Source organism: Cyclopterus lumpus, chromosome 9, assembly GCF_009769545.1.
Source record: "Cyclopterus lumpus isolate fCycLum1 chromosome 9, fCycLum1.pri, whole genome shotgun sequence".
Taxonomy (NCBI): Eukaryota; Metazoa; Chordata; class Actinopteri; order Perciformes; family Cyclopteridae; genus Cyclopterus; species Cyclopterus lumpus.
In genome coordinates, this window is record NC_046974.1 from 24585140 (window position 1) to 24610903 (window position 25764).

A 25764-nucleotide genomic window follows, 5' to 3' on the forward strand; every position below is an offset into this window, starting at 1 on the left:
TCATTTCTTCTGAAATTATGTAATGCAGAATTACTTTTTCAGGGGAGCAAAGGGAGAAGTGCAGTATTATCAAATTTCCCATGTTTCATGACGGTGTGAGCCAGTTCTTAATGTGAACACCTTCCTGCTCTCCAGCAAAACACTTTTTACGTGCTCTGGGATGACAATGGGAATGTAGAGTTTTTCCGACCAATCATGGGAACCTGAGGACAGGCCTGTATTTCCTGGAATGAGGCCCAATCGGAAAGAGATGGAGAGAACACAGGATGTCCTGAGCACAGGGTCCCACAGCACACTGCAGTGGGAGAGGACAGAGCCCAGCTGGTTGGCCAGAGCTGGTGGAAGAGGTATTCACAGGGATTTTCTCCACATCCCTTCTTCCCCTTCCAAACACTCAACAATGATGGATTGGGATTCCCCACTCAGGTTTTCCATGATACCTGTCCCCCAATCGTTCCCTTTTGTTTTCTTGCCGGTATGCGTCAGGCTTAAAATGACCCTTGAGGCCTGAAGCTCAACACATTTGAATCATTGTTTGGTTGACATACCAGTCACTCTTTTTTACGAAACATTTGTCACTTTCATTTGTACATTCTGACACCTTGACATTTCTTCCTGAGGTCACATGTCCACAACAACACAGTCATTTGGCGCCGTCTCTGTCAGTATTTCACACCACCTCCTCTGGACACTCTCCAGCCGTCTTGAGAGGAGAGGTAATGGTATCGCGAAGGGGGCGGGGCATGTGTGTCTATAAGAACAGGCCCCGCACAGGGAAACCTCTCTATGAAGTAGAGCTGAGCTGTGCTCACAACAAGTTACTGTCGGAGAGCAAGAAGAGCAGACGGGTGTACCTCTCGGTACACAGACTCTGAACTGTGGATACATTTTTATCCTGGAACCGACAACCAGACCTCTTTCCTTAGGGGACTTTGGATGGTCGATCTAAATCTTCTTACTTCTACAATCTTTATTCCTTTGGAATATAATTTTTCTGTCCATCTGATCTTTTAGTTCATGTGCCGTTACCAGGATGCTTAGCCCTGTTACTATGCAGCAGATCATTTCCACCCTGTTTGTGCTCAGCAGCGCTGCAGCGATGGTGAGTTGCTCCGACTTCAGACTACGTGACTACATTCTGTTTGTGAAATTTCCCATTGTCTAGTCATTATACGCAATATTGATGGACTTATTCTTTTGTTTGTACATTTTTACCCTCTCACCCATCCTGCCCTGACCTCTGACCCTGGTCCTCAGGCAGCCAGTGAGTGCCCGGCTGAGTGCTCCTGCCCGCCCTCGCCCCAGCCATGCCCGCCTGGCGTCAGCTGGGTGACTGACCACTGTGGCTGCTGTAAAGTTTGTGCCAGGCAGTTTAATGAGGACTGCAGTGCCACCGAGCCCTGCGATCACATCAAGGGTCTACGCTGCCATCTGGGGGCCGGAGAAGACCCTGAGAGAGGACTGTGTAGAGGTGAGTGAAGCACATTGTAAAGCTTTAATACAAAACTGCTTTTAACTTTATGTCCGCACATTGATGGAACAACACAACAGCTCACATTATGGGGAGTCCCAAGACATCAATTCATTTTAAAGGTCCACAGGCCCAAAGGGTCTGGCCACGGGACTAGTTGATGTCACCTCTTAGAGGAGGCCACCTTTAATTAACCAGTGTTATTACTGTAAAGCAGCACTCTTATGATTTTACATATAACGATTCAGTCTTGAAGTGCTCAGAAAATAACCCTAGTGATGTCATCAGCAAATCTGTATCATAAACTAGAAGTGTAACGTTTTAAAGATGTGTGCGTTTTCCAGCCGGGAAGGGTCGAATAAAAAGTAATATGAAGTTGCATCATGGGAAGTTTAGGATCCAGAGTTTTGGAGATTGGCTTGTAGGAGCTGACAGAAAGGATATTTCTGCCTCTGTTGCACAGATGTTCACATTGTTTTTTTTTATAGAAAGCAAATTTTTCAGAAATCATGAAATATTCCCTTATAGAAAGTAACATTATTTGTGCAGTTTGATGCTGACTATGATATATTTGTGATTGTGCTTATGTATAAATGTAGGTTTTCCACTGTGTCCCATGAAGTTCAAAGGTCTCCCTTCACAGCAGTGTCTCCTGTGTGTGTGTGTGTGTGTGTGTGTGTGTGTGTGTGTGTGTGTGTGTGTGTGTGTGTGTGTGTCTGTGACAGCTGAGGCCCAGGGTTTGCCATGTGAGTTTAGCGGGCGTGTGTACCAGCATGGCGAGGACTTCCAGCCCAACTGCCAGCACCAGTGCACCTGTATGGACAGGGTGGTGGGCTGCATGCCCCTCTGTCCTCGCCAAGTGCCACTGCCCGGCTGGCGCTGCTCACGTCCCCGGCTGGCCCGGCCCGATGGCAGCTGCTGCGAGGAGTGGGTGTGTGACGACAACAACCACATCAGTGAGGAGCCAGACGAGATGACACACACCTCCCTGCCAGACAGCCGGTCCCTTCCCAACCACATCAGTGCCCTGCTGCAGGCCCAGTCGCACCCTCTGCACCCAGCTGCTGCCAGAGGGGCCACACTCAGAGGTGGGCTTCTCCTGAGGCCCACCGCCAACACTAAATGTGATCTGAAGGAGATTTATTATTGTTGGTGTGCAGGAGATGAGCCAAACTCAGCGTTAGAAACACTGAACACAACATGTTCCTATTGCATGGTTAATAATTAGACAAATCCTATGAAAAACTGCTTTGGAATCCATGTTGAACCGGTTTCAGAGAGATACTTCTGACTTCACCAAACTATATAAATAATAATAATAATAATAACAGTAATAATAATAATAATAATAATAATAATAATAATAATAATAATAATAATAATAATAATAATAATAAATAAAATATATATTCCGGTCAGAAATGTTTAGGCATCTCTTAATAAAAAATAAATGAAAATATATATATATTTAACAAAAATATGTTTCTTATTTTGATTTTGATTTAAAGTCTTCTAGTGTGAATGTGAACGTTTTAATCGTGACAGTGTTATGCTATAGTGTAAAGCTGATATTGTGTCCTGAGGGGGGCACTACAGGAAGGGGTTTAGCCTTAGGGGAGCATGAATGTACTCTACTTAATATAATGGCAACCTTCAGACCTAGATATTTATTTTTGTTGAAGTGAAGATTTTGACCTGATATTGACACTACAGTGTCATTCAGCCTATAGATGTCCACAGCTAATGTGTCCTGTTGTTGAGATATCGTGCTCAAATGGCTGACATCTTCCATTACTGGGGCAAGCGATAGCATCACATTAGAATTTATTCTGAAGATCAAGATTCAAAGATCCAAGATTACAAAACCCCTAAATGCTTTAGTATTTGCTGTGATACATTGTTTGATTATGACTTTGACTATTTTTCCCCACAGAGATGGTGTCCTTCCCCATGTCTGAGGTGTTACTCAAATCTAGCTGTTTCCCACAAACCACTGAGTGGATCGAGTGTTCCACCACGTGTGGGATGGGCATTTCAAGTCGAGTGAGCAATGACAACCCAGACTGTCGGCTGCTCAGAGAAACCAGACTGTGCCAGATCCAGCAATGTGAGCTTCAGCTTCCTGTAGCTAGCAAGGTACGCTAACAAACACACCTACTAGGAAATGAAAGAATATTGGAGATTGGACATTTTGTCATTTGTGACTGCCTTCAAACAAATCTGGACAGGGACAGCAGATAACATTTAGCCTCTGGCTCACTTACAGTTTTACTGTTGATTGGTGTGCATTGTCTCTGTAAAATCCACAAAAAAAATAAAAATAAATGAACATCAAATATTAGTGGGATGTAAGGGATATAAGGCGACATTACGTCTCTCTTTTCCTTCATTTCTTTGAAACGGTCCTGTGGTCTGGCTTCGAGATGATTACAGCCTGCCGATTTGTCAGTTAAAGTCAGCTAAAGTAAATAATTGAATACTGCATTGTTCCTTGATGAAAATTCAATAATAGTTTATCGATGCCATTTTAACGGTGGCTCTATCTCTGTCATCCAGAAGTGGAAGAAGTGTCAGCGAACTGTCCGCCCCCAGGAACCGGTCAGAATCACCTTCGCCGGATGCTCGACTACCCAGCGGTACCGCCCTCGTACCTGTGGGACTTGCACCGACGACCGCTGCTGCACACCCTCCCTCTCCCGCACAGTGATGCTCCGCTTCCACTGCCCCGATGGAGAGGGCTTCTACAGAAAAGTCATGTGGATCCAGCGCTGCAGCTGCAATACAAGCTGCCGGATTCACAGCGGGCCCTCCAGCCCCTCAGTCAGCCTCCACAATGACATCCACACCTTCAGGCACTGACTCTTCATGCCTGGCTCCTGGCCTGGCACACTGGGCAAAGACTCTGCACCTCCCCCTGCCTAAGCCTGTCTGTCAGTCTGTCGGCAGGGTGAGCCCCTGCCTAACCCCCCACCCCCAACTATGCAATACACTCGCTTGCACTTTAAGTGTCCTGCTACAATCACATCAGTCTGTCCACACTAGTGTTACTGCTCTTGTGCAGGGCAGCACTGAGGACAACACTCTATGACACTGTTGGCAGATGCTTTTACGGAAACTTCTTTTATCGAATTGTAATGTTGTGTCCTCTCCACAGAGAGTCATGTGACAGTCATACAGAATGAAGTTTTTTAAACAAATCGGGAACATTTATGACAAGTGATGGAAATTAGGGACATTTTAAATAATGAGGAAGAACTAGAAGACATATTAATTTGTTACTATATGGGCGGTGTGTTCTTTATTACCTGTCCTTTGTGACACACCTGTAGTGTGTGTGTGTGTGTGTGTGTGTGCGCGTGTGTTTTAGGATGAGAAACCTTCATAAGTATGTGCTCATTATGCTACTACAGTATATTGATCAAAGAATATAATGTATATGTACTTCACTCTTAGTTGTGGAGTGGTAAATACTAGGATCGCCTCATTTTTCGGGGTGTGATTTAATATTTTACTTTTGTGTGTGTGCGTCCTTCACAGTGTACATACAATGTTTTATTTTGAGGAGTGAAATAATGCTATGTATTTAAAACGTGTTACACATGTTCATCGAATGTTTTGGTCTGTAATTTCCTGCACATCAAATAAAAATGTATCAACCTGTAATACAGCTTATTGTTTTGGTTAATGTATAATAATAAATCTATGGAGAGGCATTGCAGACGCTGCACTTTTACTATCTGTTTTAGTGTTGTCTCACGATATCACAAGATCACACAGAAATCCATCTTGTCAGTCTTTAAGTAATGTGTTTGTGTCTCGACCAATCAGCATGTGAGGAGCCACACAAAGCAGCAACTGTTCATTCTAAACGACAATGAAGATGCTGCAGTAGCATCAGTTATATCACAGCTGGAGAGGACTTCTTCATTGAAAGAAGAGCAAGACGGCACTGAAGTCTTCTCTCCATGTAAGAGATGTGTTCACTCTTCTACTGACTTGCTTTGAGAGCTTTCTTCCAGTTCCCAGTCATGGCTTCTAAGATTCTGTTCACAAACCATCTGGTAGGTCAGGTTAACTCCAACAAGTCTACACTATAAACTATGATACTTTTATTTGTTTACAAAACCAGCTTCTCTAACCAAAGGCTACTTGAACTAGAACCATCTTGATGAAACCAGGCCCAACACAAAATCATATCAGGGACTTAAAGCCTCTTCCCGCTTCCTACTCAATGATCTTAAGTCAAAACAGCACTTCAGCAGGAACCTGCAATGGCTGTGCTTTTGCAAACATAATGCAAAGGAACACATTAGAATGATTCTGAGAAGGCACGTCAATTAATGCATCATCCCGTTATCCTGATAATACGTGTTTGTCTCACGTGACCCACAGCTGTTGCAGTGGTAGTTGTTTACCTGCTGAATTAAACAAAGAATTCACAGTTTTGTATTGTTCAGTACCCTAAAGAAAATGTTTCATTCAACGGACATATTTCTGGCTTGTTTACACCAACATCCTTGGTTTGGCAAACATCACCCTCACATCTTTTTCAGACCTTTGTTCTAACAATGAACCCTTAACCCTTTATTAATAAGTGTCTTGCTTTTACCGTAGAGCTTCTCAGACGTCCACACACCTTTTCAGCTCTGCGTTCTTGAGGCCTCGTGGCCTTACACAAAGCTCCGTCTGGAGCACAAACATGACGGTGGACCACTAAATTCCTCACCCTGGCCTCTGCTTCCTTCTGAAAGGAGGGAGGAACACTCCTGACTGCCCCAGTCAGTCCTAATGCAGTGGGCCTCATCTCTATCAACTCTCCAGACTCCAGTCACAACTGGACCTGAGATATTAAGTGTGGTGGGACCAGACCAGGCAGCAGTTAAGTGGCTACTACACACGGAAAGGGTTCATTCTTAAAGAAGTGTGAAGGTATTTATCAGATGTAAAACCAATACGCACTAGAAGTAAGGTTAGGTTTCTTTGTCAGGGCACCATGGATATCTGATGCTAATCTCATGGTAATCTCATTATCCAATAATATATATATTGTATTTATTATATGAAGACTCATGCTATGCAGCTCACAGTTCTTGCGTGTTTGAGTATTTGTGCAAGTAAACAAAACTGTGTTTAGTCAATTTTGTTTTAATGCCCCCTACAATAATGACGTTACAAAATATTTAGTGCTCATTCTCTCATCCAGCATGTTTGTCCATGACCCCACATAGAGTCTCAGATACCATAAGTTCACAGGGGCAAACACTTACTTCCAGTAGCAGAGCAATTTAATATGATTTGGTTCATGCCCAAGCCTTTGACAGCGCATCGTGGGTGTTCTAACTTGGGCTGAATAGTATGTCAGTTATATTGGCACGTTTTCCTATCTATCATAAATTCAACTGATCAAATATAAGTATCCCTCTCTGCATCCTCTTACTTCAAACAAGGTTGAATTCTTTCACCGGCCAACTGACAGGCAGCCGCTTAAAAGCACACATGACATACCATATCACTATGGAGACTTCCTTACCATCTGCTGTCGTCACTGATGGCGCCAACGGTTCCCATTTGACCGTTCGACATTACCCTTGATGACGATGTTTGTCTGCTTGAACTGTTTGGTTGGTGTAAATTCAACAGAGTTGTTGTACACTAAGGCTGGTGTCCCATGACAACGTTTGACTGCTCATTTGTTTAAGGGTCATTGTGGCATTTCAGTGAAATCAAAGGCACTTTGAGAATCAGAGGTAGGCAGATATTAGGAACATATGTATGTTGCTCCTCATCTATCTGTCTGTCTATCTATGCAATGAGTTTAAAAAAAAAACTCACATCCTTAGTTATTAAGGAGCAGACAGGTGCTGGAAATAAAGGGAAGGATCCGCTTAGCCTGACAGAAGGTTTTGGGTACTCTGGGATGGATGGAGGCTGACATTTGAATATTTTTGATTTTGTGAAGACAGACGTTTACTTTTAAAAGTCTCTGACCCGTCCGACACTGATGTTGGAGGCATACGTAGAGCGTCATAGTTTGAAGCATAAGGCCACTGACCAAGCTGCAGGCATTGACAAGTTGGAAGTGAGAATGGAGGATGTGTTGCATAACTAGCTCTTACATTTACTGATCATTTGATACTACAGACAGATACTCGCATTACTATAAAGAATCTCAATGATATTCATCGGTTTCTAAAGATAAATGACAATGTATTGTCATTTGTTTACTGAGGAGTTATCAAGCATTTAGGATGACTCATTTCTAGGCAAATACCATGAAACTCAGATGACACTAAGGTGCTTTCCCTCAAGAGAGAGAAAATAGAGCCTCAGTGGGTGACAGGGAAGGAACTTCATCAATTTGATTGTCTTGGTATTGTGATGCCCCCCAGCGGTTTGTATTGGCCGGGAACTCAGACTGGAAGTTACAGGTGAGCTGTGACTTTCAGCATGGCCTTGACAGAGGAAATATTATGGAAATCAAGTTGGCTGCCACACTGACCCCCCCCCCCCCCCTCCCGGCATGCCCTTTGAAAAAGGATGTGTTGAAGTGGTTCCTTTTCAACACAATGCGGGACAATAACCCACGTCATACAAATGATTTGTTATTGGCTTGTTGTGCAGAAAACAAACGTGTGGAACATGACGCATCTTTTATGGAACTCAGGTCAACATTTCTACAAAGGTTTAGGCTGAGTCGAGCAAACACTATGTCAACACTGATTCAAAGGACTGCTTCTCCTAAAACTACTGTCATTGTGTTACTGCTAATATTACTAGTGTTGCTGCTTGCTGATACGACTACTGCATCTACTGGTATCCGTTTCGGACCCTGCTCCACATCATATGTCCTCTTGTAGGAATGTTTTACTAATGTTATGTAGTCAAAGTAGAGACTATACAGAAATGCTGCACTGTGTTAAAAGGTATGTCTATACCAATGCTGGCGACTCATTGACAATGCTGATATGGTGGTGCGGATATAATTTAGTGTGTTAGAATGCTAACAATTGATAATTAATACTCAACACAAAGTTATGTTAGTCATGTCAGTTTTTGCAGATATTATATATATAACTGTTGAAACTTGTTTTCATGATCATATTTGTAAAATAATGGCTTTAATATGTTTAGCAAAAGTATCTGTATTTTACACATTGTGTTTTGAAAAGCAATTTGTAATTTTAACTGCTTTGAAAGATACCAATAATACTACCACTACTACTGTACTACTGTCACTGCTGTTCCTACAACTACTAACACGCACAACTACAGCTACTATTTACTGTTCTACAATATAAGATCCATTGAAAGGCCCCATGTGCAAAGTTATTAGAGGTATAGTCTTTGGAGAAGAAAAAAAGTCCTCAAAAAAGACACAGCGTCTCAGTGTCTCTGGGACAAATCTGTGTCTCAGAGACACTGATCTGTGAAAGGGCAGAAATTAAGAAATAAGCTGTGAGCAACCGATGGACGACTCCAATTTTCTACAAATGGTTTTCTACTAATTGTTAGAACTGTATAAGATTCTATAATCCCATTTTTTGTTTTATCTTGAAGGGAAATGTTAGTACAGTGTTGCCTCAATACTGGTGGAGTTGATGGTTAAAATGAGTCTACTTAGAATCATGAGTGTTCACTTCCCTCCAGTGGTCACATTGGGGAAGTGCATATATATATATATATATATTTACCGCAACACCACATTTAAGATGATTAATTCAAAGATGTAACAGAGTTGGAGAAAAAATAAAGCTGATTGCTGGAGACAAACTATTACAATGTTCCTGCTCCATTTAGTTGTTCACTCCTTCTATAATATCTAATAAACTAAAACATATCAGGAAATACAGTACAAACCGATCTGCTTGTTGCAACATTATAAGATGCTGTCCTCTACTGGCTCTCAGCTGCAAGTACAGCAGGGTGTGAGGGTGATGTACAGACTAAGACCAGGGACCCACTGAGACTTAACCTGGCCTGCTGGAGTGTCCTTGAGCAACAAGGAATCGCTGCCTCATCAACGTATGTTGACCTTCCTCAAGGGATTAGAAAACACACACATGTTCTATATAAGAATGGCGGGTTGTGAATAACCATACATTCTCGAGCAGTAAGCTACTGACATATAGCATTTAAGTATTTAATTTTTAAAATGTGCCTCTTCAAATGAATCATAAATTGTATGCACTATGTCTGATGTCTTGATGTTGGACAGTTCTGACAATGCTTTTTGAACACATTACCTCCTCAAACTGTTATTGAGAGAAGTTATGATCTACATCCATGTACACTATAAACAATACGACACCACAATCTGTTTTATAGCTGCTTCTCATGTCAATACCGCATACACACTCAGTGGCATTTGGGGAGTGAATGTACGTACTAATAAGCCACTATAAACTCATAAATCATCTTGACTGCGGACACGCCCCCTTGCTCTCCTATTGGCTGCGGCGCGCCTCTCGTCGGTTACGTCCCCTCTTGGTAATTTAAATAGCTCCTTGCGCAATTTGATGAATAGAGTCGCTGTCAAAAGCGTTGGAACAGATGAAGGAATGTTGATAGGTGGTCGGCTGTAACGGAGAGGAGCTGCGCCATGTCTCCTCCTCACGGGCTCCTGTAACGCTGCTGCTTCCTCTTCGGAGCTGGATGTCGGTGAGAGTTTGTCCAACTCTTCCCGTCCCCGTCAGTCCGTCCCGGGCTCCGTGTTGTGCTGCTTTGCCTTTTCCCCGAAGAGCTATGGAGACCAGAGCACGTCGAGTCTGAGTGTCATCAAGGGGCGCGTGTCGAGCTGCTTTTGAATATCTCCCCACCTACTCCAAGTGCATCTCCTTTGGCTCGTGAAGGTAGGAACACGTCTGTCTCTTTTTCTCTCTGCGCACGCATTTCGGACTCCCGTTCCAGCTTTTCTTTAAGCTAGCGTCTCCTTGTTGTGGCCAACATGTCAGTCAGATAACAGATAGTTTATGAAGTTGGAACTAGTGCTGCAGAATACAACACACGCTTGTATTCTACACGCAGGACTTTCCTCTTCATGGTGCTGTGATGTCAAAGCAGAACCGTGTGCTGTGTTGGTTAGAGCTGCAGTAAACTCTCATCTAACAGATGTAACGCTAAGGAATTGTGTTTTATTAGAATGACCTTTCACGTGCTGGTCGGCTCTCCCAGCTCTCCCAGTGACCGTGTTGTCAATCCGCACCAGTCCCACTGAAGCCTAGTCTATCTTTGTCATAGCAAGGGGAAATGTGTCTATACTAAACGAGGTTTACTGAGAGCTCCTGCTTGTAATTATGGCTATCTAATTACACACCTAATTGGCTATCTCATTATCCACCAATGGAAAGAGAAATAAATGCAGTTTACATAAAAAGCTAATATTTCAGACATTTTGCAAGGAATGTGAGTCTTTCTGTTGTCTTAAGAACGTGAACATTACTCACCGTTACTCCAGTCTCAACTGTCAAACCTCTCTTCTGTGTGTCCAGGAGCCTTTTGAGGGCCCACATCAGCATGGTGAACAGCCAGGCGTCAGGCGTGACGCCGGCCCCCAGGTCTTGTGCAGGATGCGGGGGCAAGATCGCCGACCGCTTCCTCCTCTTCTCCATGGAGCGCTACTGGCACACTCGTTGCCTCAAGTGCTCCTGCTGCCAAGCCCAGCTGGGAGACATTGGCACCACCTGCTACAGCAAAGGGGGCATGATTCTGTGTCGGAGCGACTACATCAGGTGAGAGGAAGGAAGAGGGGGCAGGGGGAGGAGGCGGAGGCGGAGAGGAAGCTGCCGGTTTGAGATTTTGGAGGCTGTGCAGACGGAGCAATCTGTGTTTTTGTGTTTGCAGGCTGTTCGGGCACAGCGGGGCGTGCAGCGCCTGCGGACAGTCGATCCCAGCCAACGAAATGGTGATGAGGGCGCAGGGAAATGTTTACCACCTCAAGGTAAATCCCCCAGTCTCACGTCACCGCGCTTTGTCTCCCGCTGCTCGTTTGACAGAAACATCTGGGATTAGGTGGAGACAGACAGTGAGAGGGCCCTCCATCTTCTTTCCTCATGTTTCTACTTTTAAACTCTGATGAAGACACTGGTTAAAGGGGTTTTTACGACATATTAGATTCTAGTGTTTCATATTTATCTATCCAGTTTTAGTTTCTCACATCAGGTGCTCGCAAGATACCATGCTCTTGATATCATGCTTAAAATATACAAATGTGCTTTAGTGGCCTACATTTGATCCATTTCTGTTTGTTTATGTTCTCTGTAGTGTTTCAGCTGTGCCACCTGTAGAAACAGACTGGTGCCAGGCGATCACTTCCATTACATCAACGGCACAATCTTCTGTGAGCACGACAGACCCGGCGCTGTCTTGCTCAACAGCCACCTGCCTCCACTTCAGAGCAGCTCTGTGCTGACAGACCAGAAGGTGAATACAGGGGCTGTTGATGCTACCGAACCATCTGTAATGTAAATATGTTGAAGAAACCAATAAAAAAGATAATATCAGAGGTCAATAAATGTTTTCATTTAATGATTACGAGTGGCCACCTTGACTATAGCTACATGAAGATACTATTGTCATGTTAGTAGGTTTCATTCCATTTGTTCATGTGGGTGCATTTAAGAGCTTTGGGGTTCTGTATTCCCACATTAAGACAACCCTGACTCTTCTCCCTCTGTTATCTGCAGGTATGCTGAGTGGCAGAAGTACTGCGTCCCTCCACCCCCCATGCTTCACTTCTCCTCGGTGCACTCTTCCTCTCCTGCTTCTGTCCTTGTTGTTGTGGATTCTCATCACTGCCCGGCCTCTCCTCCACATGGAGAACACAATGTCTCACCAGGATCCCCGTCCGTCAGCGTATCGGAGACTATGTACCGCGTACACATTCACATTCATGTTGTGTTCGATGTTAAAGTGGTCTGTGCATCATCAAAGATGTGCCGTATGTGTGGATGGCACTGGCAAAAGGCTTCTTTGGGACCAAGAGAAAGCTGTGGTTAAACAATGAGGATGAAAGCCTGCGCCAACTGGAAGCGGGAATAAAAGATGCTTGAATGAACTATGATGGACTGCCGTAAAGTGACTGTCAGAGCTCTGCTTATCCCGTGCGGCATTATTTCCCCTGAGCGTCAGTGTTTTTAATGAACTCTTGATCTCTCTTGTATATGTTAATCTGAGATCTTACACACTGAGGAATAGTTATCAAATGGATTGGTGTCAGGCAAAAATCAGTGTCTGAAAATGTTCAGTGTTGGGGAACCTTAAAGTGAGCTTCAAACCCACAGCAGAGACCGTTTCGGCACTCAAGGAAAACAAAAATGTAATGTTGCTGTATGATTGCTGCTTTTTCAGACCCCAAGAACTGAAATTATCCAGTGCCGGTTTTGTTTGATTTCTTTATCAGATACCTGTTCAATGTGTGAAAAACACTAATTGTGGAGTCCAAAACAAAAATTGAATTAAAACATTTTTCCTGTATCATGTCATGAAGAGGGGCTGCGGTCATTTTGAAGCCCCTGAGAGGCATTCGCGTGGCAATGTATTGCATGGTTCCTAGCATGGTGGATGTGACCGTTTCTCTAACACTCTTTAGCCCTGTATGGTGAAAACATGCCTGATTACCCCGAGGAATGGAATTAGGGGGCTTGAGCTCTGACCATTTACAGAAGCAATTAAACATGAGCCCTGTATCTGTGCTGCTGGAGCTCCTGGGAGGTTGAACTCGGGGCATATCCCGTGGCTGCCTGGCTCCGTGGCTGCCTGCCTCTAACAAAGCCTAATCTGAAAGCGGGCTAATTAAAGGGGAGTGGCCCCCTCTACATCCAGGGCATTTGAAACAATCTGATGTATTTACTGTTTACCATGTTCCAATTAAAGCTCCAACACAGACTGGTTTGTCTTCCATCGCAGCTCTTTGTTCTCCGACACTCTGCATGGTTTTTGAAATTTATTTTCTTGAGCTGCTGTGTCCAATTCGCTCCAACTGTGCCTTTTTTTTTTTTTTTTTAAAAGCTGGGTAAAAACTTGTTGTCTCGCATACCATCGGAGGTTGTGAGTTAAGTGCGATGGCAGAAGATAGGATCTGTTGTACTTTCACACCTGTCACACCATCAAACTCGCACCTTAATGCGCTTAGCTATTTCAAAAACATCCCACTTGTCATGGTAGGTGCTGATACTGCATCAATTATTTATTCCACGTCTGATCAAGAAGCATCACGCAAATTCATTAACGTATGCAAATTATCACACTTACAATTATCTTTGTATCGTGATGGAGGAGAAATAAAACCTTGGCACATTCCCGAGTCCCACTGCACCACAAGTTACACTTTGCATTCAAACTAATCAAGCCTCATCTGCCTTTTCCTAATTAGCCGGAACGTTTTCATATGTCAATTAGCAGGTCTCAATAAAAGGCTCTTTGCCATGAGGCGTTGTCTTTTATCAGAGCTACTGCAGGTGTGTGGCTCACTGTGTAGCTTGTGACATAGGAAAGTGTTTATTCCCACTAATTAATCATATTAACACATGCAGATGAGTGTAATTGCCCAAGCTCCTTCGCTTCACAATGTGTCAAGACACAAGATGATGCCAGGGTATTTTTACATGCTCATGATGAAGAGGAGGAGGACCCGTGAAGCCTCCTTCTTGCCCAGACACTCCTGTGATATAGATCCAAGATGGCTGCCTCCTTTAGCTCCTCCTGATGCTGATCCGCTGGTCTGACAGCCAGAAGCTCTTTGGAACATCTCGTCCGAAGGAGTTTGGAGTGAGACGACATGTTGGCGTCTGCTCTGTGTCACCAGATGTAAACTAGTGAGGTCTGAGCGGCAGGAGAACACAGGTCTCATATTTGTTCATTACTGTTAGGAACCTTTTCAAAATGGAATTATTGAACTATCGCTTTAGTTTCCCTTCAATTTGGACTCAGTTTTTAATTCTAAATGCTCATTGCTTTGGTGTTTTTGAACTGCATGTCAATGAGATTACTCGTCAACTGCTGTTAGCGATAATACATCTAGCTAATATGCTATATGATTTGATTTGGTAAACTCTTGTCCTTTTTAATCACAGTGCAATATGTGTGTGTGTCTAAACAAAGTAGAGTTTAAAGTGCATTGTCTGTTTTCCAGAAAGGGCTCACAATGGGCACGGCTCAACACCAGCTTGTACAAGTGGTTGCCAGGCAACCAGGCATTCACTTATGTCTGCTGAAACTGAAAAGATGGTTGCCATTTGTAGTCTCTTTATATTTTGAGTAATTGAAATACTATGCAGTTATATATGACATGTATGCATGTCACACAGGGCAGGATACTTCTCCCAAGATTGTACAATGTTCCTGTTTGTTGATCAGGTTCATCTGGTTCTTTGTCAGTTGAATCAATTTGCAAATTTCTTTGTGATGTTGACGTTTTAGTTCAACTTTAAAACCCCAGTCAGACTTTATTTGCTTGGTCATTGCCTCTAAAACAGATGCTGAGCACACATAAGTAAAACCAGCAATGTACATGTATGTATGTATATGACGATTGGAATAAAGTTGAATAGGTTATGGATATAAATGATTCTGACAATGAAGGATGCCAGAGAGTAGTAATATGTGCTGTAGATGAATGCTGATAGACAGGCCTTGTCCACCCTGAAGCATTGAGCTCAACATAAGAATGTTTGCTGTAAAACTGCCATCTGGTTGTCACCATTTTCAAAATGCAAGCATGTAAATGCAATGATAGCGTTGAAAGAAGTCTGTGGCATTTAGCTTCGCTGACAATCCTTCTGAAAGCTACTCGGCCTGCCAAAGCTATTTATGGAGCTCCAGATGTAGCGACGACAACTACTAGCACGCACCTAATTTGTCTTAACCATCGTGTGTTAAATGTTCTGATGGTTTCTGAATCCTCTTTGAATCCACTGAGGTCTCCAGTGCTGCACTGCATACCCCGCATTGTATGGGAGTGAAACATGAGACATGAAGGAAGTGAGGCATGTTGCAGACATAACTCACTGCCTTCAGCATGGGAGTAGAGCATAATGACAAAGAGAGTGACTTTACAACTCTGAACCTCATACAGGAATGTCAGGGAGGGGAGAGGGAGAAAAGTTCTCCTGGCCAATCGCAACGCTTTGAATAATTAAAGTGATCGGCTTAATTAGCTCAATTACGTTAATTTGACCACGGAACACGGCCATATGGTGAAAGGAAACAAAAGAGGGGGGAACTAATTAAAAGTAAAATAATGAGGATTTTAATTAACTGGCTCCCCAGACAGCGGAGCGCAGGGATCAGGAGCCTGCTACCGTAATTAAAGTGCTGTAACGCTGGCAACATCTCTCCTCTCTTTCTTATATCTGTGAGGGCTCTATCCATCTAATTAAATCGGTAAATAAATTAGCAACATTGAGGGTTCCTGCTTGACTTAACACCGCCTGCAATCCACCCCCCACCTTCCCAATAACACGCTCACCTTACTTTCAGCACGTTGCGCCACCCATATGTAGGCAAAGGTTGAGCTAAGGTCTGTCATTAACAGAGGGATGTGTGTGTGTGCGTGTGTGTGTGTGTGAGTATGTGTGTGTGTGTGTTTTACTCTATCCTGTTTGTGCAGGCTGATGCTTGTGTTTGCTCCCTTTCATAACCCCTCATTCTGTTTTAAAGCTCTATCTGCTGGGAACACTGGCTGACACAGATCAGAGGAGGCCAGAGCCGAGGTGACAGCAGCATCACCTCCATGTGTGACACATGTTCAGGCTGCAAGCAGCCACCATGCATGTTCAATACAAAGTACCATCTGGGCTTCCATTCTCTGCCCCTAATACTTTGTACCTCAGTGTCTCACTGCTATCCTTCAGCCACACCTCCCCTGTGCTGTCTGCTCAACCTGCCCGTGGCCTTTTTCTGTCCCCCCACCACTCACAGCCAGAGTCGACGACCTGCAGGAGCCCAGCCCGTGGAGACAGCAGCCTTTTCATTAAAATGCATTCAGATTGTCAAGAGACTTATTTGCATATTAAATTAACAAGCACTTAAGAGTTCTGAGCGAACTGTTACACCGCCAGCTCGGAGTAAATGAGGAGCGAGCAAGCGTTCGACTGTCATTACCCACGGCTGTCACTGTTGGACACGGTTGAGGAATGGTGTATACAGAGATAGAGAGGCACACAGACAGATAAATGTGACAACAAATGTATCGTCTCTTTCACCTCCACTGTCCCAACTATGGTTAGAATGATGCATTGGTTTGATAATAATAAGGCTGATACTGTTTTTTCATTACAATCATACTTTAAGTACTGTGCATATAAAATGATCAGTGCTTCACTCGTAGTCTTTGGAAAGGCCCGGGGGCCATTTAGATCAAAGGCCCCACATGGATGGATGAGTATGTTCTATTGGGGAAGTCCTGTTAGTAGGAGTCATCTCTAGAAGTCAATGCACGAGATGTTGCTGCTCTGAACACCTGAGCCCTGGATCTACAAATACAATTCTTAATGTTCATGTTTAAGTCCGAGAAATGTGTAATGAGATAAGACAATAGCGTCAAACACAGTTGCAAATGAACAGCTCATTTCATTCATACATTCATTTAATGCTGCTCTCTGGTTTAAGCTCCAAATTCTGTTTTTGCGTTTCAAATGCATTTTTAAAACAGTTTCTATTTCTATTCATTTCAATTTGGTATAAACATCCATTAGAAGACTCTCAACCATTATATTGCACCTTCAGAAACTTCTGCTTATTGTTTGGGCCTGAGATCTAAGATATTTGTTGCCAACAACCACTTCTCTGTAATGGTTGTGCATTTGACAATAAATAACTTGAAACTTAAACTTGAGCTGTGTAAATAGATCTGCATCCATAATTGTCTATATGTCTTTATCATTGTATATTAATGCAGTGAAGACCTTTCAAATCAATTTGTGATTGAACTGCATTATCATAATTATGGTATCATTGAGAAAAAAACATGCAATCTAAATGTTCCTTTCAAGTCTAATAATAACAAATGCATTAAGTGAATGAAAACCTGAAACAGTAGGAAATGCAAACACCAAAATCACGATGTGGCATGTGTTGAAAAATGGTGAGCAACAATGTGAAGTGTAGAAGGAACTAAAACGTACACGTACGTGGTCCTTTAATCCATCGAGCCGCTCAGTCAAAGGACAGTGCTGATCAATGAGGGTCCCGCCGTTCAGCTCTTTTAGAAGAAATGCACCTCAGGTATTAAGGTGTGAGATATTTCACAGCAATGATAACAGTTTGGACAGGAGTTGAGTTTACTGTGTTTTCATCTCAATGTCAGCAAATAAATATTGTAGTAAAGCAGAACATCGTCACTTAATTAGAAAAAAAAACTGGCAGCAACTTTGTTTACGATGGAAACAAGAGCTTAATAGAGCGGGCCTCCTCAGCAGGGCACCGGTTCTGTACAAGAAGCTGAACTTCCTCAGTCACTTCCTGCAAATCGCTGCATTTAGAAACGTATTCAAACTCGCCACTACTTTGTTTTGATTGATTGCCATCCTCTTTCTGATTGTCATTCTATGTTGTGTTCATTTTATTACTGTTCTCTGTGATTTATAAACTGTTCATGTTATCATGCAGTATTATCACTTTTTCATTTTTGGTTTATTGCTTCTACTCTCATGGCACGTTGTAACTTTGTGTCAGAAAGTGTTTCATTTTTCAGTCTGATGTGATGGAAAGCTGAACTTACAGAACACTGCTGCTTCTCTCGAGGAGACACACATTCATCTCAATGAGCCAGTTGAGAAACCAAACCTTGACTTAGAGTTGGGACAGTCAAAGAAAAGAAAAGAAATCCGGAAGAATTTCAGGAGGAAAGAGGAAGTAGTCTGATTGATCAGACTGAAACGTAGCAGGAAAGCACATTGTAAACATGCCATGAGATTAAAGTCTGAGAAGCATCTATTGACAAGCAGATGGGCCGAGCAGACATTTTGGGTTGCCACTTCCTGCCAAAAAAATAATTAGTTATTTCTAAAATACTTAAAGCTACATATTTTAAGGTTTTCCTGCCAATGAAAACTCTTCATCTGTCTGAGACCACAAGTGAGAGAAGATGGTTTCCTTTGTAATTTGCGTGAAATGACACTTCAAAAAAATAAATAATAATAATAATAATAATGTGTGGCAAAGGTTGATATCTATTGATTTTAACACGTTGTAGGCTAACCCGGCACAGTCTGTCCAAAAGTATCAGTGTTTGTGTTCATATCAAAGCTCATATAGAAACGGTAAGTATAATTCCCGTAGACGTTTCCCTGGCTCTGTTCAGGTCCTCCTGTGTATGGGGAGTCTTGTTTTTTTCCAGGTAGAGTCACAGTCCTGCCTAGCAGGGCCGCCGCCGAGCATCACCTTCATCATTAGAGGAGGAACTGCCAAACTGTTGTCAGATGAGCGTCTAGGGATCAAGCTTGCCTGTTTGTCTTGAGACAGTTTTTACGATAGCAGAGCTGGGAAAGGCCAGGCCCTCATCAACCCCCCCAGTTCACAAACCAGGTGGAACACACGTGCATTCATTAGCGCCCTTTAATGAGGAGCAGATGCAACAATGCTGCCTCTCACTCCCTCGCTCTCACACACAAAGAGCTGTGCATAAAGACACACGCACACACACACACACACATCCTGAAAATACAGATACTCCAGCAAATCCTATGGAAGGTCATGGTAGGAATGATAATGTGTATTTATATTCATTCAAACACACACACACACACACACACACACACACTGGTAGGCATTCACAAAGAAAGATTCTAACACATGAAAATCCATATTAAATATGTGTGCATGTACACCACAGACCACCTCCCATACATTGGCCCATTCATTCAGTCCTATTGGGGTGGGGGTGGGTCTTTCACAGCTCAGACGTGTGGGCCTCATTTGTCCAATTTAGATGAATGACTGAGATCATATATCATTCCCCTTATGTCAGACTATTTTTATCTTTGAGGAAGTCAGAAAAATGCCCCATCTGTGGATCTGGGTTGAGCCTTTACTGGTGGGAGAGGCATAATTTCTAATCATTGACAACAGAAGCAGACTCAGAGCAGTTCAAAGTCTTGCTGAAAGAAACACAGTCAGAAACACTGATGGACATAATAGCAGTTCTTGTCTCCTCTTTATGTTAGAGCAGCCTCCTTCCATCAAGGGTAAATTATGCAATCCCTTAATTCTGTAAAAGTCCATGCTTTGCATATTTACAAAAGGCAACAAATCTAATACTCTAATATATGTTAAATGAAAAAGCTTAGCAGTACATATTGTTATAGTCGGATCGATTATTGGACATAAATAGGCGAACACTCGTTAATTAAGATGATTATACTTTAGTACTATGAATGCACATGTTACTTCTGGTTTGTTTAATCTGTGTTTAGTTGTTTCACCAAATCCAAAACCAACAGTCTCCAACCTGGCAACCGCCGCTGAAGTCAAAGATGCTGCACTGAAGTACTCAGTGGATAGAAAAGCTATTGTTTGTTAAGAAATAGTTACATCCCTCGGGGGGGAGCAGGGTTGACCTTCAATCCGAGGATTGACAGTTCGATCCCCAACTCCGCTAGTCCATGTCAATGTGTCTTTGGGCAAAACTCTTAACTCCTAATTGCTCCCGTAGCTGTGCCTACAGTGTGTGAATGGTCCTACATGCACCAGAAAGAGTCCTGATGGGCACCTTGCATTGAAGCCAGCAGTGTATGAATGGGTTTGAATGGGTGAATGCTGACATGTAGTGTTTAAGCGCTTTGAGTGGTTGGAAGACTAGAAAAGTACAGATTTTGACTTTCCTGTTTATGTTAAACAAACATAGTCATAGTCAAAGTTGATGAGCAATGTTTCCCTGATGTTTGTTTAAGTTAAGATGTCGGCCATATTATCTGCCCAGAGAATTGTTTTGCTGCTTTACATTCTTCTCTTTAACTCTTGAAGAGAAAGCATATAATCACACTTCTCGAATGCTGAATTATTTCTTTGAAGGTAACACTGGTCCTGAACTGTAGATTTGACTTCTAATGGCAGCATTTTTGTCTAGAATCCCCGCCTCGTGAGCTTCCCAACCCTGCCTGCTTTCTACCAGAGGGCCAGGCTTTAAAGCCACAATCCCCTTATTGCCTATTAAAGTTAACTCACAACATCCCAGCCTTGTTCCCTAATTGAGGCCTCTGAACTGGGGGAGCAGGTGGGGTTCAGACTGCCACGTTGGGTTTAGACTCAGCACCCACTGAGCTAAGCAAGCATATTAAGCAAAGGAAAAATAATGTATGAGATGCAAGCATTGCAAACTTTAATACACACAGAACCTAAGCACCTGCTTTATTAGACAAGTTAATATTATTATCTAAATATGTTCAGAGATGAGTCCTTTTGATTACATATTCCCTAATCAGGCTGAAAACATTCAAGCAAGTTTATCTTTGGAAATGACTTCCTTGTTCAGTTCAATTCAGTTTATTTTGTATAGCCATCGCGAAAGAGGCCGGAGCAATGAGGCCAGGCCCTTGAGGCAGGAGGCACAAAGAATGAGGCAGGGCCAATGGGAAGCAGGGCAAGGGGTCCAGGACCCAGGAGCCAGGACCAGCTTCAGACACAGCCAGGTCCAATGGACCCTATAAGGCGAGAAGGCACAAAGACTCAGGGAAAGAAGTAGAGTTAGTAATGTGCAATGAAGAGACGTAAATTCATCCATAAAGAGAGAGAGAAGAGGAGAGAGGAGCTCAGTGTATCCTAAAACGTTCCCCAGCAGCCTATAAGCCTATAGCAGCATATCTAAGGGCTGGACCAGGGCAAACCTGATTCAGCCCTAACTGTAAGCGCTGTTAAAGAGGAAAGTCTTAAGTGTACTCTTAAATGTGGTGACTGTTTCTGCCCCCGGACTGAAAGTGGAATCTGGTTCCATAAAAGAGGAGCTTGATAACTGAAGGATCTGGCTCCCATCCCACTTTTTAGGACTCCAGAAACCACAAGTAGCCCCGCATTTAGTGAGCACAGCTCTCTAGTGGGGCAATATGGTACTACAAGCTCCTTAAGATATGATGGTGCATCACCAATCAAGGCTTTGTAGGTGAGGAGAAGAATTTTAAAAGTGATTCTTGATTTTACAGGGAGCCAGTGCAGAGCAGCTAATACAGTAGTAATGTGGTCTCTTTTCTTAGTTTTTGTGAGTACACGAGCTGCAGCATTTTGGATCAACTGGAGGGACTTAAGAGACTTATTAGAACAGCCTGATAATAAGGAGTTGCAGTAATCTAGTCTGGAAGTAACAAACACGTGAACCAGTCTTTCTGCATCGCTATGAGACTAGATGTGCCTGATTTTTTAAATGTTACGTAGATGAAAGAAATGCTTCACGTTAGAGTTAAAGGACAAGTCCAGATCAAAGTTAACGCCGAGATTCTTTATAGTGGTGTTGGATGCCAGGGCAATGCCATCTACAGAAACCACATCACCAGATAATTGATCTCTGAGGTGTTCAGGGCCGAGTAAAATAACTTCAGTTTTGTCTGAGTTTAACATCAGGAAGTTGCAGGTCATCCATGTTTTTATGTCTTTAAGACATGCTTGAAGTTTAGTGAGCTGGTTGGTCTCCTCTGGTTTGATCGATAGATATAATTGAGTATCATCTGCATAACAATGACATTTCATGGAGTGTTTCCTGATAATATTCCCCAAATTTGCAACTACTTTCTCAAGGATCTTAGAGAGGAAGGGAAGGTCAGAGATTGGTCTGTAGTTAGCCAACACCTCTGGATTAAAGAGAGGTTTAATTACAGCTACTTTGAAGAAATGTGGTACATGGCCTGTTGTGTTGATATCTTATATTTTGATTTCTGGCCATGAGCATGCTTTAAAGTTCACAGTGAATTTCATAACTTTACACCATTTCATCAACTGGAATCATCAACAGTTAGTAAGCTGACTCTCACTGGTGTTGTATGATTGGCAAGCAGTAAATCACATTTACAAATGTGCTTCATTATACTACAAATCAGTTTGATAGTGAATGGTCTGCAAATAGAAGTGTGATGAGGGGAATCATTACACAGTGTTGAGCCTTTATGAAATACATACAGCTTAAAAAAGGTCTCTTTGTTGACGGCCCCATTCTTTAGATTACACATTTGATGGAGGGATTACTTAACACTCAAACACCTAAACAACTCTGAAGAGCCAAGTGCAAGGAGGTGCAGCTGAAATGTCAATGTGTGTGCATGGATGCGTGTGTAGGTGTGTGTGTGTGTGTATGAGGTTTGGCATTTCAGTCGGAGATATCATTGCAGATCAGGGTGAGAGGTGTCAGACCTGATTCAGAAAGGGAGGGGGTGTTCAGTTTCACCCTGAAAATTGTGGACTGGTTTTCCTCAGTCAAGCAGGGCCCTGCTGCCAGACATTGGGTGAGATGCTGTGTTGCAGGCTGGGGGTTCAAGTCCCCGTGGCTCTGCCGGGCACCTGGTCCTCAGTCAGCTGGCTTGATAAGCAGCGTTGCTCCTGCCCTCCTTGGTAGATTCTCCCCATTTGGAAATGCCAGTACAGGGCCAAGGGCAGAGTTCACCCAACGCCTCACCTTGATGAACCATGGGGCACCTGTGCTTCTTATCAGCATCCACACACCTGCACAAGGGGGGAGGGGGAGCATGGATGTGTGGTGGCATGGATGTGTGGTGGTAGTTGGGGGAAGGCAAACAGAGAGAGGAAAGCCGAGAAGACAAGGTGGCCTCTTACTGGTTTGTTGAACTATTGGATGTGTGAAGGAATACATCTTTAACACACAAAAACAGGCCTAACTTTTTAAGGTCTGTCAAGTCATTGTGTCTCTGACTGTAACTGCTGTTGGACTGATCTTTCTGTTTGCAGTGAAGGTTAGTAAAGGTGCAGCTAGATAAGAGATCAGGCCAACAGCCCTCCACCAATCTCTGGCCCCATCTTTTGCTCTGTTTGCTTTTTTCTGCTGGTCATGACCTCAGAAATAGGAGGGAGTGAAAGAGCACCAATGCTGGCATTTGCTTTCTCAAAAAGTCCAGAATCTTTAAATACCTTCAACGTTGTGTTATTTCCCATCACTCTCTTCGACTGGACTGGCAATTGAATGGAATAAAAGTTCTATGCAACGACTTTACATTACATTACATTACATTACATTACATGTCATTTAGCTGACACTTTTATCCAAAGCGACTTACAATAAGTGCATTAAACCATGAGTACAAACTCAGAACAACAAGAATCAAGCAAGTACAATCCATCCATCCATTTTCAATACCGCTTATCCTCATTAGGGTTGCGGGGGCGCTGGAGCCTATCCCAGCTGACATAGGGCGAAGGCAGGGGACACCCTGGACAGGCCGCCAGTCCATCGAGGGCAAGTACAATGTCTTCAATAAAGTTAAACTACAAAGTGCTATCAGTAAGAGCCATTTAAGTGCTACTAAAGTGTTAAACTATAAAGTGCTATCAGTAAGAGCCATTTAAGTGCTACTAAAGTGCTACTATGGCGCTACCTTCGAAAAAGATGTGTTTTTAGTTTGCGACGGAAGATGTAGAGACTTTCTGCTGTCCTGATGTCAATGGGGAGCTCATTCCACCAATGAGGAGCCAGCACAGCAAACAGTCGTGACTTTGTTGAGTGTTTAGCTCGTAGTGACGGAGCTACGAGCCGATTGGCAGAAGCCGAGCGAAGTAAACGAGCTGGGGTGTGAGGTTAGACCATGTCCTGGATGTATGTTTTGAAGCGGATGCGGGCGGCCACCGGTAACGAGTGAAGGTCGCGGAGTAGCGGAGTAGTGTGGGTAAATTTCGGGAGGTTGAAGACCAGTCGAGCAGCTGCATTCTGGCTGAGCTGTAAAGGTCGAATGGCATTAGCAGGTAGACCTGCCAGGAGGCAGTTACTGATAGAGTTACTCATAGATTTCTATGACTACTACTACTACTACTACTACTAATAATAATAATAATAATAATACGCCCTAAATAAATATAATATGATTAATTAAATGGTCTTCTGTTGGCCTAATATTCAGTTCAGAGATACTTTTCATTGTTGGGGATCCTGGATTTACAATTAGAGCAGTTTGGATTCAAATGTGACCTCTACTCCAGCATTGTTAAACAAAAATAGGTTAAATTCCTATCCTAAGTTATGTAACTAACAAATAGTAACAGATAGATACAATAGGCTCACATTAGTTGGGCCTCCTTTTTAGTGTCCGGAGATATGGTTTCAGAACAATGAAAAATTGTCTTAAAGACATAAAAACATGGTTGACCTGCAACTTCCTGATGTTAAACTCAGACAAAACGTTACAAAAAAGTTATTTTACTGGGCCCAGAACACCTCAGAGATCAATTATCTGGTGATGTGGTTTCTGTAGATGGCATTGCCCTGGCATCCAACACCACTATAAAGAATCTTGGCGTTATATTTGATCCTTCAACTCGCACATGAAACAAATCTCAAGGACTGCATTTTTCCATCTATGTAATATTTCAAAAATCAGGCACATCTTGTCTCAAAAAGATGCAGAAAAGCTGGTTCACGCGTTTGTTACTTCTAGAATAGATTACTGCAACTCCTTATTATCAGGCTGCTCTAATAAGTCACTTAAGTCCTAAAGGGTAGGATGGGAGCCAGAGCCTTCAGTCATCAAGCTCCTCTTTTATGGAACCAGCTTTCACTTTCAGTCCGGGAGGCAGCCACAGTCACCACATTTAAGAGTAGACTTAAGACTTTCCTCTTTAATAGCGCTTATAGTTAGGGCTGAATCAGGTTTGCCCTGGTCCAGCCCTTAGATATGCTTCTATTGGCTTATAGGCTGCTGGGGGACGTTTTAGGATACACTGAGCTCCTCACTCCTCTTCTCTCTTTCCTTTACGTCTCTTCATTGCACATTACTAACTCTACTTCTCGCCCTCGCTGTGTCTGAAGCTGGTCCTGGGTCCTGACTATTTGCCCCTGCTTCATGCATCCAGCCCTTGGCCTGGGCCTGGCCTCCTTCCCAATGGCCCTGCCTCAAAGGCCTGGCCTCATTGGTCTGGCTTCTTTCGCGATGCCTTCTGCCTGGTGGGCCGGCCTCCTGCCTCCGTAGCCCTGCCCCCTGCCATGGCCCTGCTGACTTCTGGGATGGAAGGTCAACACTCTGATGGAAAACAAGCATATAGTCACTGCTGTCTGTGAGGCCTGTGATGGTCTGTGCAACCACTCTGCTGCCTCGAGGAGGTTAAGCTGAACTATTTTGGATTTAGGTGGGCTGCTGAATGCCTCTTTGCAT

At 43.2% G+C, this 25764-nt stretch overlaps 2 protein-coding genes across 2 annotated transcripts; both read left to right on the forward strand.

Annotated features, from left to right (window-relative positions):
* The first annotated feature begins 1030 nt into the window (after window positions 1–1030).
* ccn1l2 (cellular communication network factor 1, like 2) lies at window positions 1031–5129 on the forward strand. Its single transcript, XM_034541860.1, has 5 exons — window positions 1031–1102; window positions 1258–1471; window positions 2197–2559; window positions 3405–3607; window positions 4028–5129. The coding sequence occupies exons 1-5, from the start codon at window positions 1034–1036 to the stop codon at window positions 4328–4330; spliced, it is 1152 nt and encodes a 383-aa protein (XP_034397751.1). The 5' UTR covers window positions 1031–1033; the 3' UTR covers window positions 4331–5129.
* A 4840-nt stretch (window positions 5130–9969) lies between these two features.
* On the forward strand, window positions 9970–12678 carry si:dkey-90l8.3 (LIM domain transcription factor LMO4-B). The gene is made up of 5 exons (XM_034541651.1): window positions 9970–10320; window positions 10960–11199; window positions 11312–11408; window positions 11732–11890; window positions 12154–12678. Exons 2-5 carry the CDS (start codon window positions 10985–10987, stop codon window positions 12160–12162), a joined length of 480 nt encoding a protein of 159 aa, XP_034397542.1. The 5' UTR covers window positions 9970–10320; window positions 10960–10984; the 3' UTR covers window positions 12163–12678.
* Window positions 12679–25764: the final 13086 nt, after the last annotated feature.

Coding starts and splice junctions, on each gene's coding strand:
- ccn1l2 (XM_034541860.1), top strand. CDS start 1,034: ATGCTTAGCCCTGTTACTATGCAGCAGATCATTTCCACCCTGTTTGTG. Junction 1,103..1,257: donor TCAGCAGCGCTGCAGCGATG/GTGAGTTGCTCC, acceptor CCTGGTCCTCAG/GCAGCCAGTGAGTGCCCGGC. Junction 2,560..3,404: donor CAGAGGGGCCACACTCAGAG/GTGGGCTTCTCC, acceptor TTTTCCCCACAG/AGATGGTGTCCTTCCCCATG.
- si:dkey-90l8.3 (XM_034541651.1), top strand. CDS start 10,985: ATGGTGAACAGCCAGGCGTCAGGCGTGACGCCGGCCCCCAGGTCTTGT. Junction 11,200..11,311: donor TGTCGGAGCGACTACATCAG/GTGAGAGGAAGG, acceptor TTGTGTTTGCAG/GCTGTTCGGGCACAGCGGGG. Junction 11,409..11,731: donor GAAATGTTTACCACCTCAAG/GTAAATCCCCCA, acceptor TGTTCTCTGTAG/TGTTTCAGCTGTGCCACCTG.